This window comes from Sminthopsis crassicaudata, chromosome 1 (genome assembly GCF_048593235.1).
Source record: "Sminthopsis crassicaudata isolate SCR6 chromosome 1, ASM4859323v1, whole genome shotgun sequence".
In the NCBI taxonomy this organism is placed as follows: domain Eukaryota; kingdom Metazoa; phylum Chordata; class Mammalia; order Dasyuromorphia; family Dasyuridae; genus Sminthopsis; species Sminthopsis crassicaudata.
Window position 1 is genome coordinate 74,703,518 of NC_133617.1, and position 12,250 is coordinate 74,715,767.

The 12,250-nt window shown below is 36.7% G+C and overlaps 1 protein-coding gene across 4 annotated transcripts in view; it reads left to right on the forward strand.

Annotated features, from left to right (window-relative positions):
* The window catches only part of LOC141539246 (myelin-oligodendrocyte glycoprotein-like), a 58,583-nt gene that overhangs the window by 5,264 nt on the left and 41,069 nt on the right, over positions 1-12,250 (forward strand). For 3 of the 4 annotated variants that reach the window (XM_074261722.1, XM_074261731.1, XM_074261748.1), the window contains 2 exons: positions 1,469-1,585; positions 1,859-2,025. In XM_074261722.1, coding sequence (XP_074117823.1) covers positions 1,469-1,585; positions 1,859-2,025 — 284 coding nt within the window. Of the gene's footprint in view, positions 1-1,468; positions 1,586-1,858; positions 2,026-5,423; positions 6,237-12,250 lie in introns of those variants that run through there. The other variant, XM_074261738.1, reaches the window with a different exon arrangement.

The following is a 12,250-nucleotide window of genomic DNA, read 5'->3' on the forward strand; positions in this document are numbered from 1 at the left end:
AGCTGAAGGTAGAGGTTACCAGCCAACATGCTAGGCAGGTCTAAGCAGAAAGGGCAAAAAATCTGATCAGCAGAGGGATCCAACCATTCCCACATCTTCATCTTGAATTTAAGTTTTGGAAAAGATCTCAACAACAATCTAGTGAAATCCATATGAAAAATGAATTATCACTATAACATGCCCAACAAGTAGTCTGTCATCAAGATCTCAAAGGAGGAGGAACTCACTACTTATCAAAAAGAGACATTCCATCTTGGGCAGTTTTCATTATTAAGGCAAACCTGAATTTCCATGCATTTTGAGTTTTGTCTTCTGAGGCAAATTAACAAATCTAATCTCTCTTCTACAGAAAACCCATTAAAAATTTGAACTTGAATACCACTCACATGTCCCTCTAACTTCTTGTCTCCAGGTTAACATTCCCAGTTTTTTTTATTTGATCCTTACAAGGTAAAGACTAAAGGCCTTTTACCAGATGCATGTCCTTCTATAGACACTTACCAGATCATCAATATCCTTAGCCTTCAGTCCCTAGAACTGAGCATCATTCCAAATAAGGGCTGGTGGAGGCAGAGTACAAGAGAAAGATTCCTTCGATAATAGGTTTCTTCAGCTACATCATATTGATTGCTCATATTAAGACTGTCTACTAAAAATCCTAGACATTTTTTAGATAAATTGCTATAAAGCCTGTATCCTGTTGTAGCATAGACTTTTCTCCCATTACATCTCTTCATACTTTATACATTCCAGCCACACATGGATTTTTTTTTTTTTTTAAGTTAACCCTCGTATTTCTCAAATCCATGTTTTTACACAGGCATTGCCCTGTATAGAACAAACTATTTCCTCACTATTTCATTGTCAAATCAGAACTTCCTTCAGAGCTCAATCACTTTTATTCAGGCAATGTGAATGAAGCCTTAATTATTTATGCAAAGTGCTGTGACCTGGGGTAGAATGATAGAAGACACCCAGTCACTTTCTATTATCTCAATATGTACAAGAAAGGAGAGAAAGCATTCTAGAAAGGAGGGACTGCATATTCAAAACATAAAGATAGAAGTTTTAAGAAATAGTACATTAGGTCAGTATGGCTAAATAATAGAGTTAAGTAAATAGAAGGATGAAAAGGTCAAATAGGGCAAGGCTGTTAAGAGTTTTAATTCTCCAAAATAAGAAGAGTGCAATGATTTAAGAAAATTGCCATGGCCATTCTATAGAGGCTGGATTAGATAGTGTTGTTATATGGAAACAGAGAACAATTGGACAACTATTATATATTATATTTGAAATATGTTAAATATGTTAAAAAAAATACAAGGTAATTTAAGGGAAAGGTACTGCTAATTTGTATTGGGGGAGCACATGAAGAGGAAAAGTATTTTCTTAACTGATAGGGAAGAGAGATATGAAGGAGAATATGAAATCAGAGCATTTACTGCAACACCCTTGGGGTTTCTTTCAGAACATGGTCTCCAGAACCTTCCCTGGCCATGGGAGATAAATGGAATCCTGGCTGTGATATCAGCATTTGAAATTGGTCTTGCAATTTGTTATCTGTGGGTGTTACACAGATTTGGAGGTAAGGGCTAGAGGTTATGGGATGGGGATATAGGGAGGAGAATAAGATGAAATTAGAAGCCCAAGGCTCTATAGTTCCTATGCAACTCTGATCCCTTATGTTTCCCTTAATCCCCCCACTCCTATCTTGCCCTGACTTAGAATGCCTTGTGCAGCCCTGCCTTGGGTTTGTGCTGATCAATGAAGCTTGATTCTGTTATGGAAACAGAATTCAGTGTCCTAGACATGCTCAGGACAGGGCTCCTGCTGATGGGCCTTGGGGTTTGACCCCCAGGATTTGTTTACAGAGAGAAGTCGGACTGGATGGAATTGCTCATTTGGATCATCTTCCTAGTCTACGTTGTGTTCTCTGCTGCTGAACTTGGAATTGAACTTGTATTATTTACTTGCCTGTTTCTGCTATATATAACCACTTCCTCCCACCTCCACATCACTAAAAAGGTAATATGAACCTGAGAGAGTATGCTGCTCTCTTCATCCCTTTCATCCTTCTCTGTTCTTTCCTTTTCTCTCTATCACTTGTTCTCCCTCTAATTCTCCCTGACTTTTCCCCCTTTCACTCTCCTTACAAAATTATCTCCTCTCTTCTCTTTTGCTTCTCTCCTCTTTGTGTTTCTTCCTTTGTCTCTCTTTCTGTGCGTGTCTAACTTTGTCTCTATTTCAGTCTCTCTCTGTAACTGTCTCTGTGTCTATCTGGTTTTTCTCTGTGTCTCTCTGCCCCTCTTTTCACTCTCTATTTCTTTTTTTAATTTTTCTCTGTCTCTATGTATATATCTCTCTCTGGCTCTTTTTCTCTTTCTTTCTGTCTCTTCCTGTGTCTGTCTCTCTCTTTTCTCTGTTTCTGTGCGTGTCTAACTTTGTCTCTATTTCAGTCTCTCTCTGTAACTGTCTCTGTGTCTATCTGGTTTTTCTCTGTGTCTCTCTGCCCTTCTTTTCACTCTCTATTTCTCTTTTTAATTTTTCTCTGTCTCTATGTATATATCTCTCTCTGGCTCTTTTTCTCTTTCTTTCTGTCTCTTCCTGTGTCTGTCTCTCTCTTTTCTCTGTTTCTGTGTGTATCTCTCTGCCTCTCTCTATCTCTATCTGTCAGCTCTCTTTGTCTCTTTCTTTCCTTCTTCCCATTTTGCTTTCCCTTTCTCATCCTCCCTAATCCTTAGGTCATAAACATCCATTCCTACTTGATATCCATGAAAAACTAGGACAAATTTTATATTGTGCTCCCTGAAAAGTCTTCCAATTATAAGGAAGTGATGACAGGACCTGTGTTTCTGAATCCTGATTCTAACATTTTCCCCTGACTCACATTTTCTGACTATGTGACCTCAAGCAAGTATCTCATCTATTAAGCAAGCAAGCAAGCATTTGCTGAGCACTTACTATGTGCCAGGCACTGTGCTAAATCAAAGTCTAGACAAGAATAGTAGTAGTGAATAGAAAATGAAGATAATCATCAGGGAAAGGCACAAGCCTTAAGAAGAATTCAGAAAGGTTACTTTTATTATCAGTCCTTTCACCAAGGAGTTTTATGAGTAGAAAGAAACTTAGATTTAAAATTAGTATGCTGGGTTTAAATCCCACTGGACTGCTTAATAGCTTTATAATCTTAGACAAAATATTTAACTTTTATAGGCCTCAGTTTCACCATCTGTAAATGGATGGAAGGGGGAGTCAATTCTCAACCCAAATAATGTAATTACAAAAGGTCCAAATGATTTCAGTTGTATAAAGCATTAGATATGATTAAGTTATCATAGATAAACAAGATATAACTGTTCCCCGATAATTGGAGTATTAATTAAAATAAAGAATTTTCTAACAAATGTGTTATTATGTTAATATATTAACAATATATAATATATATTATATATCATATTATATGTACAATTGTAATATATATAATAATATATTAATGTGTTATTGTGTTAAATCAATTGCAAGAGAATAGGAGAAGGCAAGAGGCTTTGCGTCCCTGGTTTCCTGGCCAGTGTTTTAGTATCTCCCTCCCCTTCCAAATTCCTTAACCTCTGATTTACTTAGAATCCTTAAAACTCACATCCTTCAATCAACCAATGGCTGTGTTCTCTCCCTTGGTGCTTAAGAACTATATGAGATGTGACTCACTCTCAGGTAATTTGTAGGTGTCATGACAAGATAAAATAAATACATGCAAAAACACCATGTCCTTCTCCTGCTCTGAGAACTATGACCCATACTACTACCAGTATAAAATCCACAACTTCAGAGACTAATATTCAAGACCCTCCAAAATCTAGTCCCAATATATTTTATTTCCAGTTGCTCCCATTCACATTCTCTATGCTTCAGCAAAACTAGTCCTCTCACCATTTCCTGAATATATATGATTTAGTCCAACTTCCAAAGCTTAGCTTGCCCTGATCTTCCTGACTTGAATGTGTTGCCCTAATTTCTTCACTTCTACAAATCATATCTATCCATTAGAGCTCAACCTCAAAACCACATCCTCAAAATCACTCAAATTTTTAGAGATCCTTTCATCCACTGGCCTCCTTTGGCCTTCATTGTATGAACCTCTCCCTAGACCCTTATAACCTCTGTTATTCATCTTTCTGTACATTTTATGTTGTGTTCTCCAGGAGACTGAATTCCTTCAGAGCAAAGACTACCTTTAGCTCACAGCTTTTTCTCCCACAACTTAGACCAGGATAGAGCTCACAAATATTTCAGATTCATCATGTATGTGGAAATATTTAAAGTGAGTTAATGGCATTTGTGTAAGAGCCCCATACAACTTGCATTCACATTCAAAGTGGGGTCCATTGAAGAAAATTGATGCTTCAGGTTTTAGGAGTGATCCTGTGAGTGGCTATTCCTAACTCAGGAGCCTTCATTAATGAGATCATCAATGTTAATCAGCCAGTTTACTTAATTAGCTTTAAATAAAGGCATTCACTAAGATGTTTAACACCAATAGTTGGTGTAAAACATTGCTCTCCAAAAAAAAAGAAAAATGAGGCAAAATCTTCAATAAAAACAGAGTTTTCACAGGAAAAGTTGAGGTCATTGGTAATGAGACACATAGAGAATACACATTCAGCATAGAGTAACATACACTCCGTAGGTGACAAAACCCTTTGTTTTATTCTTTCTTCCTTCCTTTTTTCTTTTCTTTCTTTATTCATTCCTCCCTCTTTTTTCTTCCTTCCTTCTTTCCTTCCTTCCTCCTTTCTTTTCCTTCCTTCCTTCCTTAGTCTGTTTTTCTTCCTTGGTAAAGTGCTCTTGCAGTCAGAGTGCAGCTCTCTGCTAGAAAGGCTGTTCAGATGGATTCCCTGATTTCTTTTGTTGAATATTTCTTCAATTCTACATTATACATACAAGTATTACCTCCTACAAATCCAGTAGTTCCAAAGTCTTTGTTGTTGAGAGAAAGAAAGAAAGAACATCCCTTTCCCTACTCCCACTGCCATGTGTTTTTCACTTAAGTCTCAACCCTGGACCTAAATAACTTGTTTTCCTATAGAGACTCAAGGAATGTGACTAAATCAGTCCTAGGTGATATCACTTGCTTAAGGACTTATTTGCACATTATAGGATTATAATAAAATTCCTGAGCAATTGCTTTAACTTTGTAATTGCATTTTAGGTTCATTGATTGATTAGTTGATGAATTTTGTGATTATGTCAGCTGAGGAGAGGAAAGGTCTTTACTGTGCCTAGTAACCAATAAGGATAGCACTGGTAAGGGAAACCCTAGGAACTAAACAAAATATCTCTCCATCCTTTTGTCACAGATGGGATGTTGGAAATGAGGGAGTGAGAGGTTAATTCTAATATATCTCTGGTCTTGTATCTTTCCCCAGATGGATGAGACATACCAAGCAGAATCACAAATGTGCTGACTTTACCACTGAATTCTCATGGGAACTCAAACTACTTTCTCCTTATTATCCCTCTGCTATCTGATCACATAAGGATTCTTTGAGTTACAAAAGAGATTCTTCATCATCTTTATCTACAAATGAGAGAGAACCTGAGAAAGTTGCCTTCTAGTTTGTGTCTCCCCACCTCAAGTCTCTCCCCACTCCAACTGAGTGGATGCCCATCAATTGGAGAATGGTTGAATAAATTGTGGTATATAATATTATTGTTCTGTAAGAAACGATCAGCAGGATGATTTCAGAAAGGCCTGGAGAGACTTAGATGAACTGATGCTGAGTGGAATGAGTAGGACCAGTAGATTATTATATACTTCAACAACAATACTATATAATGATCAATTCTGATGGACATGGCCCTCTTCAGCAATGAGATGAGTTAGATCAGTTACAATAAAGCAGTAATGAATTGAACCAGCTACACGCAGAAAAAATCTCTGAGAAATGAGTATGAACCCTACATAGAATCCCCAATCCCTCTATTTTTGTCCACCTGCATTTTTTATTTCCTTCAAAGTCCGATTTTTCTTGTGCAGCAAAATAACTGTATGGACATGTATACATATATTGTATTTAACATATACTTTTAGCATATTTAACATGTATTGGTCAACCTGCCATTTGGGGGAGGGGGTGGGAGGAGAGGAAAAATTGGAACAAAAGGTTTTGCAATTATTGATGCTGAAAAATTATCCATGCATATATCTTGCAAATAAAAAGCTATAATTTTTTTAAAAAGTCTCTCCCCACTCAAGTCTATCCTCCACACATCTATCAAAATGTTCTTCCCAAAATTCAGTAGCCAGTAACATTGGCCTTTTGATTATTTGTCACAAAAAATACTCTTATCACTCAACTTTCTTTGTTTCCCATTCCTGGCATGTTCTGTCTCCTCACCTCCATCTCTAAGCTTGTTTGGCTTTCTTCTAACTACAGCCCCAAAATTCACTTTCTGCCTTTTCTGGTCTTTCTGTCCAGCTCCTAATGTTTTCTCTCTGAGATTACCCTATATGTCTTGTATCTACAATTTTTTGTATGCTATCTCCCCCATTAGAATGTGAGGTCCTTGAGGAAAGGGATCATGTTTCCTTTTCCTTTCTTTTTTTGTATTCCTAGTGCCTAACACAGTGCTTTACATATAGTAGGTATTTAATAAATGCATACTGATTTGCTTTGGCTTCTTTCTTTTTTTCCTGTCTTCTTAACATTGAACTCCTCCTACTGATGAGGTCTAGATAAGGTATACCTAAATAAAATTAGGGTTGAGTTCTAGTGGCGGGTTCGGGGTACAGGGAGTCAAATGGAGCTCCCCTGCAACCCCTTTGGATTCGGCGCAAGGATACAAAGTTAAATTAGTTCTAGTGGCGGCACAGAGTCCCCTGTAAAGGAATATACAGACCCGAAAACCTAGATTGATAAAAAATGGTTTACTGTAGGATTTGGAAGTAATAAACTCTGGTTAGTAAAAGGTATTAGATAGAGAAAGAAATACACTATAAGTGGAGGACAGAGAGTCTGTGATGCAAAGCTTGTTGCTTGCATGGTTCGACTCTGCCCAGAGATGATTCCAGCGTGGCTCTTTTATTTGGTAAAAGGGGCCTATGGATGTAGTCCCAGGTTGGTTCCTCGGCAAGGGCCAGAACCACCAGGTGGGGATTGGGAAACCTGAGCAGATCATTAGTTAGCTCAGATCTGGATATCTCCCTTTGGAGGGTGCTTTTGACCAGGTCTTATAAATCAAAGGTCAGCCATGGGGGTTGAGAATCAGAAAGGAATCTTAAAGGGGCTACCTCCTGCATCACTACCACCTTGTACTCTGTAATTTAGCTGAACTTTCTTGGTCTCCCAAACTCCAATATCAGTATGTGAGGAGCAATAAAGTCCACAAAAACAATCAGAGACTTTCAAAGTAAGAAAAAATAAAAAGGGGTTTACTATGATCTCTTGAGAAAGGACATCTCTTATCTCATAAGATATTTGTCAGCAAAGCATGATTTCCAAACACAAGATTACATAGCCTACAGAAGCCCCCAAAGTCCCCACACCACCCCCCAAATGACCTTTTCTCCCATTGTTTGGAGGAGTCCAGGCTTACATTCTAATCACAGAAATCTAGCCCAGAAACAAAAGAATACAAATAAATAATAATAAATTCTTAATTTAAGTTTTTCTAGAGAACTAATATACAAGCAGATATAGAATTCAAAGCCATCATCACCTTTAAAAGAAGTACTTAAATGCTAATTAAGAAGTGGTAGGAAACTAGGAAGGGGCAATACCTGCAACTTTTAGCTATAGCTCTATTTGTTGTTATAAAGTCTCAAGTCATGATTAAAGTATAGTTTAAGGCTGTATTCCCATGAAAGCTTCTTCACTCAGTTAATTCCACTCAAGTACTTTTTCAGAAGCAGCTACTGATACAATAGAATGTTCAGCCTGAAGTCAGAAGACTTAGCTCAAATCTGATCTCAGACACTTACTAGCAACTTCATGGTCTTGGGTGATTTATTAAGCCTGTTTGTCTCAGTTCCCTCATCTGTAAAATAAGCTAAAGAAGGAAATCACAAATCACTCCAATATCTTTGCCAAGAAAATTCCAAATGAGGTCACAAAGAGTCAGATATAAACAAAATGATTGAATGACAATTAAAATGGGGTTATAATGGCTACTGCCTCAAAAGGTTATTGTGAGTCTTAAATGATATGATTTATAAAAAGTATTTAGGACAGGGCCTAGCGCCTACTAAGATTATAATGTTTTCCCATGCATATGTATTTCCATCTAGTGCCAGGACCACCCATCTATGCTTCCTAAGGTGTGTTATCTAAGAGCAAGTGCTCTTCCTACTGATGATGTGTATATCCATTGAAGAGTTTGCCCAAGGTTTACTGAAAGAATGTTTTATCATTATTGCTACTTTTACTACTATTGTTAGGATTCTTACAAGTTGCTAAGTCACTGGAATAAATAGAGACAATAATTATCTAATTTAGCATAGTTCAGTATGATTAATCTGACCCTACAAGGAGATGTTATGGGCCAGAACTTGAAACAAGGTACTGAATGGAATTGAGGAGACAATGGTTAAATCTAATTTAGCATTGATTTAATCCTACAACAAATACAAATAATGGTTTCCTCATGATATAATGATTGGTATATACTCAGTGTGGGACATATAAGTGAGAAGCTCTCAGAACTTCGGAAGAACTTCAGGGAATTTTGGGAGAGAACTTTGAGGAGATTCAAAGTCAAAATTCATTCCCACTTCCATGTTTGTGCTGGCTGGAGACAGTTGGACAAGAGCTCTCGGGAACCAAGGAGAGAGGAAGGCCTCCAGAAAACTAGTCGAGCCCCAAGTGAAGGAGATAAAATTTGGAAGAGACAATAAAGGAGTTGGACTTTAACTCCTGGCTGCATTTGAGACTATTTGAACTGAACTTAAACTAAGGCTGCCTCCAGAAGCTCCCCAAGAGAGCTGCTCACAGAGAATGATTACAATTTAGAGAAGAGAACATTATATGTTATTCCATTAAAATATATTGCTTTAGGGGTTCTAGGTGGCACAGTGGATAGAGCACTAGGACCTGAGTTCAAATTTGGTCTTAGACACTTAACAGTTCCTGGCTATGTAATCCTGGGCAAGTCACTTAACCCCAATTACCTCAACAAAAAATAAATAAAATAATTTAATTAATTAAGGTATGTTACTTTGAACAAATTATGTATGGCAGGCAAATAAAAGCAAAAGCATCAGTGAAAACTTGTGAGCTGTGGTTTTAAGTGTGTGGACCCACAGTACACTTTGAGCCTAGTATAAGCTTTTTTTTTTTTGGGGGGGGGGCTCACATGAAAGAAGGGATTCCCAAGATGCTACATTTATATTTAATCGAAATATTCCTTTTTATGACTTCCACTCATTGTTCCTAATGTTGGACTCTGAGGTCAAGAACCTCTGTCTGCATGGCAACCCTTCAAATATTTGAAGACAGATATCACATCTTTCCTAAATTTCTTTATCTAAATATCTCCATTACCCTGTTGTCAAACTAATGACTAAGCCAAACTCACTTAATTTCTTCATCATATGAGAGTATTAGAGTATTAGGCATTTGGAGACTAATTTTCTGTGGGAAGAGAAAAAAGCTTTCAGTACCTTGCATCATGAGTTGGCAAGTCTGATTCTTTAATCCCATGCCTAAAAGTCATTTATGTTACATTTCACTCCTCCTGCAGGTTTCTCTGTAGAGACTATGAAGTCTCTTATCTTGACATTGTAATCTGGGATGTCAAATTTAACTGCTAAATAGTCATAGTAGTTGCTTTTTTTTTTTTTTGGAAAGAAACACATCAAAAGAATAGAACAAATATAAACATTCCTTTCTCCCCCACTAAGTCCTTGGGCCATTATCCCTCCAAATCTCCCTCCTTCCCTTCTCTGGGGAAGTAAGATAAATTAAGGGACCCCAAAAGAATGGGGTCACAGATCAATGTCATGAGGTTTTGCAAAAATTTGCAGGCTTGAACTGATCTCCAAGTCAAAGGGCAAAGTTTATTGTAATTGTAATATCAATTGAAGTAGGCTAAGTTCCAAAAAAAATTGTCAAAGAAACAAGAGAAAGAAGACAAATTTAATCATTTCTTCAGGTCACTAATATGCTAATCTTATGACCCAGAGGTAAAATTGAGGAGTGGTCTATTCACTACTGTCTCAGGAACTTGGTTATCACTGACCACCAGATTTTTCTGTCTGTCAGTACTGTTTGTTGACAGATTGTTAGAATAATAGCATTTTAAGTTCATCCTTATCTCTGATTGACAACCAATCATACAGTAATAATTCCACCTCATAGCCAGACTCAGGAATAATCAGGTGGGAAACAAAGAAACAGAACTGAGAAACTGAGTTAGAAGGATACAACCTTGAGCAGAGACTAAGGTAGTCTTCCCAGCTCTTACCCAGATAAGATATGACAATTCAGGAAGGCATTCCTCTGAGTAACTTATGGCTTTTCTTTCAAATGGTGGTTTACTGACTTAATTATCAGGCAATCAAATACAAAGCTCAAAAGAATATCAGTTATAGTCCCAAGAGATTTTATCTCTAAGAACAATTCTACTCATCACAGCTTACATCTAGTTACATTATTTTTTTTTTAATTTACTAAGACTTACACACATAGAAGCTTTTGTTTAACATGTTTAATATGTTTAAACTTACCCTGGTGGAAAAGATCAATCATTAAACAAGGTTATAGATTCTTAGTAAAATATATTCCTTGTTTAGAAACTATACATTCTAAACAAGCTCATTTCTCAGGACTGATGACCTTGCTTATCCTGATGGTTTCAAGAAAACTTGAAAGCTTACAAATCAAGGGGACTTGACAGAGACTCAAGAGAAGAGCCTGAGCTTGCCATTCCCCACTCCAACTAATTTTAGTGTTTTCATGGATTTTTCTATTTGATACCTCTCCCTACTCTGTGAAGGAAGAAATCCTTCATACTTGGATGTGAACTGATAAGGCTTTTATCTCATCCCTCTTGTTACACACACATCTTTACCAACCTTAGCTTTAATGTGATAACAGTAACTCCAAATAACTTAGTTAACTATTTTAGAATTTTTCTAAGTAATATCTGAATAATCTTGGCTGTAATTTCTTTTCCTTTAATAAGTTTCCCTTTTGTTTTAGGGAGAAAACAAGACAATTCTTAAAATTGAGATAGAATAGATTTTTAAATTGACTTAACTTTGAGATTCCCTAAATTCTAATTAAAGGTTCTAATTGCCATTTGGTTATTTTCCAATTCACACAAATCATTTCTTTTTCAGGAGACAGGAAAAGGGGTAAGGTGACAGTTTTTTGCTGAAAGGGCTCTCAGAAGTCTGACTCTAGATAAGTCAGAAGCAGGCTGTTTGTTATCAGAGTTTTAAAAGTAGTAGCAAGCTGTTTTTCTGTTTTCCTAAAGTTCCCAAACTCTTAAATCTTATGTTAATGTTACCAGTGCAAATAGATTACAATTTATATGTTGCTTTAGTGGGCTTTAATTAGAGCTTCTTTAAAAACTTTTTTTTTTACTATCTTGTCTACTCATCTAAAGTTTCTTAGTTTTAGGGAGGCTTTAATTTAGTTGAATTTGCTTCCAAATTACTTTACACACACATAGAAATAATTTATCTCAACATTGGCATTATATGTTGGCCACATCTAAAAACCTATGTAAAGATATCAAATATGAAGCAATTATATACAATGTAGCAGTTTCATATAGCATGTTTTAAGCTAAGCACTTTTGCAATCATATGATTTTCATTATTATTTCTCTTTATAAATCAAAAAACTAGGCAAAGATAAAATAATTTGCCATAAATTTTATAGCTAATACATATCCACAACTGAAACAGAATGGTGGGCTTACCAAATACAGAAACTGATTGGTTTTCTTACCTCACATTGCCATCCTGGGTGTTGTCAGGAGTACCCAGATTTTTCCCAGGCAGTTGGTAAACAGCTGAAGGTCGGGTTGACTAGTGACAGAATCTCCTATAATGGTAGTTACAAGTGCCAGGACTCAGGGAATGCTGACCAGGAAGCCTAACCCTCACGTCATCCTTATTCTTCCAAGCCATGTTGGGGAGGTATTTGAGCAAAGTTTTGTGGAATCCCCATGGCTGTTGCTTCTTTCCCTATTTCTTCAAGTGAAGCAGAATTTTAGTTTCTCTACAATCCTTTAGCATTCTCTTTTC